Source organism: Meleagris gallopavo, chromosome 26 (assembly GCF_000146605.3).
Source record: "Meleagris gallopavo isolate NT-WF06-2002-E0010 breed Aviagen turkey brand Nicholas breeding stock chromosome 26, Turkey_5.1, whole genome shotgun sequence".
Classification (NCBI taxonomy): Eukaryota; Metazoa; Chordata; class Aves; order Galliformes; family Phasianidae; genus Meleagris; species Meleagris gallopavo.
This window is the reverse complement of record NC_015036.2, coordinates 5,614,725-5,622,961: the sequence shown is the minus strand read 5'-3', so window position 1 is coordinate 5,622,961 and position 8,237 is coordinate 5,614,725. Positions and strand designations below refer to the sequence as shown.

Genomic DNA, 8,237 nt, shown 5'->3' with positions numbered 1-8,237 from the left:
CCAGAGCCACATCCAGCCTGGCCTTGAATGCCTGCAGGGATGGGGCATATGATTTGTGAACATCTGAGAGATCACAGGCTTCTGAGTGAGAAGGCTGAGAAAATAATTGTGTGAAAGCTCTTGGAATTTATTTATTTTTCTTTAATTTGATTCTGTTTTGAAAACAGTTTTGAAAATCAGGAAATGTAAACTTCCTTGAAGTGGTGAATCCTGTTTCCAGCAGCTAAATCAGATATCTCTTAGAGTGTAGTATTTACTCCAGAGGGAGTGATCCCATCATGAAGCTGGAGAGGAGACTATTCCTGGTGATTTTTTCCTTCTCCAGTGTAACACTGTCACAAGACTGGAATCTTGTCCCATCTCTTTAATGTCTTATTTTGTACTTCTGTTGTTACAGGCAGATAAGTTGCTGTCTCAAGATTTTGTTCAAATAATGGAAGACATTATTCTCACGCTACCTAAAAACAGACAGATTTTGCTCTACTCAGCCACTTTCCCTCTGAGTGTACAGAAGTTCATGGTGAGTGCAGCTGGAATCTCTTGCACACGATTGTGGCATTGTACATAGGGTGCACGAGTGAGTGGTGTGTGGTTGTTACTATTATTTGTGCACCCATGCTTTCTTGGTTTAATATATCAGCCTAAATATGGGATAGAAGGTAATTGCTTTTAGTTGGTCTGATGCCTCGGAGTTATAAGTAATCTTTCTTGAAATTTTACCCGCCCTGTCTTATGGCAGATACGGAGTGGCTGGGAAATGCATTCTTGCCTTGGAGGAATTTAAGTGTGCCAGAGGATAAGGGTGTCTTTATGCTGATTTGCATGTAGATACACCTGCTTTATTTTTCTTTGTCTTTCAGAATTCCCATTTGCAGAAACCCTATGAGATTAATCTGATGGAGGAGCTGACCTTGAAGGGAGTCACCCAGTACTATGCCTATGTAACTGAGCGTCAGAAGGTTCACTGCCTCAATACGCTGTTTTCCAGGGTAAGCGATAGGGCTAAGAACCTACAGAAGCATTTTGCCCCTTCAAAATGAATAATAAGACTTCAGGTGACAGAGGTTTTTCCTTGACAGAATGTACTAATGGTACTGTATAAGCTGAAATTAAAAATGATTTTTGTCCTGCACTTTTGTGGTACAGAACCTCGCAATTCTTTTCCCCGGTTGTTCAGAAATATAGATGGGATGAATTGCTTGCAGCTCCTGTTCTCCCTTCTTTTTGAAAGGAATTTAGATGCATGCCTTAGACTTGCTGTTTAAAATTCTGTGTTTACTGAACACACTGATTATATGTCCAGCTCCAGATCAACCAGTCGATCATTTTCTGCAACTCCTCTCAGCGGGTTGAATTGCTAGCCAAAAAGATCTCCCAGCTGGGCTATTCCTGCTTCTATATCCATGCTAAAATGAGGCAGGTAAGTATGAGGTTACTACAGCAGTTGCTGCCTGGGTTCTTCTCAGCTGTGTAGCTGAACGAAGTCTCAGGCTTGCTTTAAATTTACATGTCCTGTAAAAATGTATTTTGTTTTGGTTCCACTTTGTGTCCAGACGTTTTCTGCACTTAGGTCTTTCCAAACTGATGAGTTGGTATTCAGGAATACAAACAGAGCAGTACTTGACTGATGTGTGCACCCAGCATGACTGCAAGCAACATCTTGCTCCATGGCTGTAGGGGAATCTGAGAAGTCAGGGAGACAGCTTTGATCAGAGCTCTTAGTGGAATTGCCAACTACTGCACAGCAATTTAGCACCCGTGGCCTTGCTGTAAACCATGAAAAACAGCAATGTGGCTTTGATGCACAAGGACTTACATTACTTGTAGAGTAGCTCACATCCTCAAGCTTCATACTGTAGCTTTCCTTGTTGTTAACCTTGTTGTGAACTGGGGCATTGACAAGAGGTTGAAGTGATGCACAGAAGGCAGTAGGACTTGGAAATATTTTTCATTTTGTATGTAAGCTAGAACAAATTAAAACAACAGCTTTAATGGTAACCTAGCTGTTCATTGGACTGGCAAATAATACAAACGTTTGCTGGGCTGTGTGTGGAGCAGTAATTGAAACAGAAGTGGAGGTGATGTCAGTGTTGAGGATGCAGATGTGCAGATGGATTGCTTGAGACCTGATTTTTCATTTCTCTGATTTGTCAGTAGTTCATCTTTCGGGTAAAAATGGAGGTTGGTTGTTTGGGACGCTGCAACTTGTTCATTTCAGTCTGGAAATGATACAACTTAATCTGTGTGTGGTCCAGAGCGGCTTGTTAGTGAGAGAAGAGTCTGCACAGACACTTGGCTCGTACCGTCACTGACTGATTCAGTGGTGGAAAATACTCTGCCTTGGAAAACGGACTTACTTCCAGTTTTAAAGGAAGGATGTTTTTGGATTTTATGTAAATGCTCACAAATACATTTTTAGGATGTATGATATTAGTATATAGAATTTGGCATGGGGCTAGGGGAGATGATAGTCAAAACATAGAGAATGAAGATACGCTTTGGGCACCAAAAATTTTTGGTGTTAAGAAGTAGCTTTGAGTCAGCTGATATTCCTGAGGAGGTGAGGGTGGGATTTGTGGTTGTAAATTGAGTAGTCAGCTGCAAGTTGTAGCTGTTCTTAATTGTTTTTTTTACTGATGTGTTTCCAGGAGCATCGCAACCGTGTGTTCCATGATTTCCGAAATGGCTTATGCCGCAATCTTGTTTGCACTGGTAAGAGTTCCTATGCATTTTTCTGTTTCTGAAGGTTCTGATGGAGTGGCCATTAGCCCAGGTAGAATAGATAAACTGTTTAGTGATAAAGCTAATCTAAAACGTAGGAGAATTTTTGTCATACTTGTGTGTAGTGGGCTGCAGTGCTCCTGAATCACAGAATCACAGGATGGCCTGGGTTGGAAGGGATCTCAAGGATCATGAATCTTCAACCCCGCCTCCCACCCCGCCACACGCAGGGCCACCAACCTCCACATTTCAGAGCAGCCCAGGGCCCCATCCAACCTGGCCTTGAACACCTCCAGGGATGGACGGGGCATCCACAGCCTCTCTGGGCAGCTGTTCCAGCACCTCACCACTCTCTCTGTAAAGAACTTCCCCCTGACATCCAACCTGAATCTTCCCTCCCTCAACTTCAAACCATTTCCCCTTGTCCTGCTGTTATCTACCCTTTCAAAGAGTAGATTCCCCTCCTGTCTGTAGGCTCCCTTTAGGTACTGAAAGGCTGCAGTGAGGTCACCCTGCAGCCTTCTTTTCTCCAGGCTGAACAAGCCCAGCTCTGTCAGCCTGTTGTTGCAGAGGAAGTGCTGCAGCCCCCTGCTCATCTTTGTGGCTCCTCTGGACCCTCTCCAACAGCTCCCTGTCTTTCTTGTACTGGGGCCTCCAGACCTGGGCACAGTGCTGCAGATGGGGCCTCACGAGAGCAGAGTAGAGAGGGACGATCACCTCCCTGTCCCTGCTGGCCACCCCTCTGCTGATGGAGAGGCATACAGGCTTTCTCTTCTAGTCAAACCATTGTGGTGCAGCTTATTAACAAATCCTTTCATTGTGGTAATACTTTGCATTTCAGTTACGTTTTCTGTAGGTTCTACCATTTGAGTGTTCTGTAAATTGCTGGATATGAAATAGTAGGAGAACTGTAACTGGAACTGTGGCTAGGATTATTGAATAATGATTTACTGATTCCATAAATGTTTGTAGTTCATCTTTTCTAAATGCTCTGTAGCTCTGATTGGTCTGTATATGACCTGAGTTATCTTAGAGGTGCTAATAACACTCAGTTGAAATGAAACAAATAGTTACATTAGTGGAATGTAGCTCACATTTCAAGTCAGCTGTGATAATGGCAGTGCATGCCTTATTTGATGAGATGCTTATATAAGGTGACCAGCTCAGAAATAGTCTTCATGTGCAAAAACTGGCTTGATGTGAATTACTTCTTTTGACCTAGGTCTGAAGATATGATGTCTTGATAGTTCTTCTTTTATTATGCTTAAAATGGATAAAGAGCAGGAAGAGTCTGTAACAGAACTGTATGTAAAATGTCGTGATATACAGAAGGCTTATCTTTAGAAACTAGTCCTAACCAATGTTCAGAAATGCTAAATGTCCCAGGCCAGCATTAGATTTCATGGAAGTTAATGTTCTTCATGACCTGGGTTGTCTTTCAGATCTGTTTACCCGAGGTATTGATATCCAAGCTGTGAATGTGGTGATAAACTTTGATTTTCCAAAGCTGGCAGAGACTTATCTCCATCGTATTGGCAGATCAGGTGAGAGGAAAAAACATCTTGTAGGGACGGCTGTGCTGATAACTGTAACGTTCCTTAGGCTTTGATTGGATTCTTTCTGTTACTCTACTTGGTAATTATTTTGAGTAGCTTTGTTCTTTTTCCGATGTTTACTTACAGGCACCATCTCTTAGGATTTTCTTCACAAATACCTGAGTAAATGGCTGTGCTCCTTAAACTAGCCTGAAGAGCCTAGTCCAAAAAAAGAAAAGAACATGAGGGGAAAATAAAAAACACCTCTTGCTTTAATTTCATGAAACTTGCCAATGTTTATTGTTTGCAGTTTGGGAAGATTCTATATTGACAACTTAGTTTCCATGGTTTTTAAGCGTGGTGGGTTTTGTTTGTCTGTTGGTCTGCACATGCTCCAAGGTGTGTTTGTGGTATCTGGACAGCTGCCAGACACATCCCTGAGAATGGCAGTGAAGAATGGATCTCTGTTTGCACAGTTCCACCCTGCAGTGGTGGAAGACTTTTATTTGGTAGTAGAAAGTCCTTACCAGATGTTGATGGGAAGCTTGCAGGGGTCCAGGTTGACGTTTATAATCAGAAAGCTGTGTTAATAACACCTGCAGAATCTGCAGGCTTTTCAGTTGACCTTCTAATACTCAGTTTAAATTTCTTTTTTGAGGTCGTTTTGGACATCTCGGCCTGGCCATCAACTTGATCACCTATGATGATCGATTCAACCTGAAAAGTATTGAGGAGCAGTTGGGAACTGAAATAAAACCCATACCAAGCAACATTGACAAGAGCCTTTACGTGGCAGAATACCACAGTGAACCTGTAGAAGATGAGAAACAGTAACCATGTGCGTATGTGCTGACTTAGTTGTGTTGGAACGTCATTGTGGGGGGAGAGAGGAAACTGATGTGCTGAAGAGTGTTGGAATGTGAAAACAAAGGTTTGAAATAGGCTGTCAGAGGAGATGGGGAGAATTCTGTTTAGAGACAGGATGGCTATGAGCAGCTTAATGAATTCTTTCTGTATTTCTTAGCTAAGAAGAGAAGTAGAGGCAGAAAGAGAAGTGATAATTAGAAAGGTGAACAGAGAACATAGATCTCTTAAGAGCGTAGCACCAACAGAACAGCCTGATCACCCCAGCAGCTGAGAGAAGCAGGTTCAAGCCATAAGTGCCTCGTATTTGTTTTGCATCCTTTGATTCATAGAACTTTTGCAAGTAAGCAAAGTAGGTAACAGAGCTGTAATTCATCTTCATTGCCACTTGAGGTCTACATAGCATAAAAAGAAAATGAGGTTTCTTTGGCAGGGACTTTGGAAGTGTGACTTTTTGATTGCTGTCTGAGGAAAGAAGGCTGAGCCGATTCACAATCCAAAGAAACTGTTGTTCTCACAGTCACAGCAAATAGAGGGTAATGTTTGATCTGTTACTAGTTGAGATGCTACAAAGCATTTGGGTTGAAAGGAGTTCTGTAGTGCATCTTCTCTTAGAGATCATGAATTAAGAATTCTAATGAAGCTGTTGAAATTACTCTCAGCTGACAAAAAAATTGCCAAAAAAACAGTCTGTTAATTAAAATGAGAATTAAAATAAAGCCTGTATGTCTTTGAAATAACTCAAGGCTAGCCCTAGCCAGCTGGTCATGTCAGGGTGACTTGTGGCCTCTACTTTGCTGGCTGAGCTTTCTCCATGTTTTAAAATAAATAAAGCAAATCAAACTGTGAACCTGGGCAAGGTTCTTGGGTGGCTTCCTTGGGAGAGAAGCTGGGTCACAGAGGCACATCTGAGGGACAGTGGTTGAACTGCACCCGATGCCAGTGGCTTTTCTGGAGCTGCCCCACAGTCAGCATGATTCATTTCTTAGGTTCTGGTTTTGCACAGAGCTGACTTAATTGCAGGTGTTGTTATTTATGTATTTATTTATTTAGGCTTTGACTACATATGCCAGAAGGTGAAGCCCTTTGATCCACATCTGTGACACATCATTTCTCTGGGGATACCCTTCTCTTTGTGGGTTTTTCTTCGTCTTTTCATTTTGGAACTATGAAGACTAAAGAGCTCGGCCTTTTTTCTTTTTAAATTTGGCAGCAAGGAAGAAAGAAGATGAAAGGAGGAATGTCTTTTTGTTTTTCCACTTGTTTGCACTGTGTGCTGATTGAACATTAGTTGCACTAACTGCTGGTTTTAAATTTTTTTTCTTTGGGTGGGAGGGGCAGCAAGGGAAGAAGAGAAACCCTGAAAAGAGAAGAATCTTTGAACACGAGCTTGTCTGCGATTTCAAATTCTCCAACCATCGACTGAGTGCATTTCAACTTCTCCCTGGTTACTCATCTGTTTTTAAGCTAAAGAGCTTGTTACTTATTCGTGCAAAGTGCCTTATGCTATGAGACCATTCAGAATATCACCTTTCCGACACAGCCCGAGGAATCAACAGCCGTTTTTGGTTTCAGGTCAAAGTTCCCCTCTCTTCCCCCTCTCTTCCTCTCCAAGTACTCGAGGCCAGGGCTGTGAGGTGAAACTTATTGGTAATACTATTTTGTCTTCTAACTTTTTTTTCCTTTTTTTTTTTTTTTAGTTTGGAGGAGTTGATATGCATCTGCAGTTCACCCACACTGTAAATACCTGTATTTAAAACAAAACCAACTTAAAATCTGGGCTGATTAGGTGCAGCATCGTAGCTCCAGAAGGAAAGAGTAGCCTGTCATCTCTTGCAGGAGCCATAAGAAAACCCCTATGCTCTAGCAGAACACTAAAGACTGGTTACCATAAGTCTCCATTAGTAGTTCCAGCACTTGATATGTAGACTTGTTTCAGAGCCGTGGCCCTCTTTCCTCTGGTGCAGTGTGTCCCATAGAAAATCAGATGTGTATATTGTACAAACTTTGTAAATATTTTTTTTTTCCTGTTTGGGTTCATATATAACTTCTTGTTCTTTTTTTTTGATGAAGGTTGCTGGGGTTAAAGGGATTTGATTGATTATGGGAGCAGCTAAAGATGAGAGGGGCTCAGTTTTCTGCAACACTAAGCGATGAGAAATGCTCTGAGCAGGGCAGGCTCCACGTGTGCCCCTGGTCAGGGTGGGCTTGCTCTGGTGTTAGCAACACTGTCTGTGCCACTCGTGTGGAAGAGATTATTTGCAAGGCTCTGAGGTCTCAGAAGTCTGTTGCTTAGCTTGTTTGAGACGCTCTTCAATTTTCCCCTTAGAAACTTCAGGAACTTTGCAAGCTCTGAAGGGTGCCATGAGCTGCGTTCTGCGTGGCACGAGGGGGATCCAGCGGGTGTCAGCGTTGCTGAGCAGGACGTGCATAAGGTGTGGATTTGGGTTTAAAAGAAACCATAGGAAACTGAGATGCATAAACGGACAGTTCTGGAGCTCGATGGGAATGATTGATTTCCTGCAGCATTGCGTATTTTCTGCCCAACACGACCTCAGTACAGACTTCTGGTGAGCAGGAAGGGCAAAGCCCTGTGAGTGTCAGGAGCTGCAGAAAGCTGCTTGCCATCTGCTCTGTTTAGGCACGAATTGCTGTCTGTCACTGCGTTGTATATTGCTGGAACACGCTTTCTGGTCAAACGGTGTTGCTTTAAATTGTGCCCCTCCCAACATGCTTGATGTTTGGCCTGATCTCCAGGCAAAAGGAGTGAGACAAATCAAACTGTAAACTTTTAAAATTCCCTTTTAGCCTGTTCAACAACAGCGTCAGGAGGCACCTGGACGAATGCAATCCCTTTTGCTCATTTATTGTGTATACAGATGCTGCACTCACACTATGCTTGCTTACTTTGAGGCAGGAATTAATTGTCTTAATTTCTCCCTTTTTTTTGACCCCTCCCACTACTTTTTTTTTCTTTTGTTTTGAGTATAATTGTTTGGAACCAAAAGGCAGACTTACCTGTCCTTTTCCTCGAGGAACACACACACCAAACCAGGTGCCTCCTGACAACAGCTTTACAAGATGATGGAAAGGGTGTTTTTTTATTTTTTCTTTTTT

The 8,237-nt window shown here is 42.4% G+C and overlaps 1 protein-coding gene across 1 annotated transcript in view; it reads left to right on the top strand.

Moving 5' to 3' along the window:
* The window catches only part of DDX6 (DEAD-box helicase 6), a 14,873-nt gene extending 6,898 nt beyond the window's left edge, over nt 1–7,975 (top strand). The window contains exons 7-13 of the mRNA XM_003212728.4: nt 398–520; nt 861–989; nt 1,304–1,420; nt 2,649–2,712; nt 4,164–4,265; nt 4,915–5,094; nt 6,174–7,975. Of these exons, the coding sequence (XP_003212776.1) occupies nt 398–520; nt 861–989; nt 1,304–1,420; nt 2,649–2,712; nt 4,164–4,265; nt 4,915–5,090 (711 nt within the window). The 3' untranslated portion in view covers nt 5,091–5,094; nt 6,174–7,975. The remainder of the gene's footprint in view (nt 1–397; nt 521–860; nt 990–1,303; nt 1,421–2,648; nt 2,713–4,163; nt 4,266–4,914; nt 5,095–6,173) is intronic.
* Nucleotides 7,976–8,237: the final 262 nt, after the last annotated feature.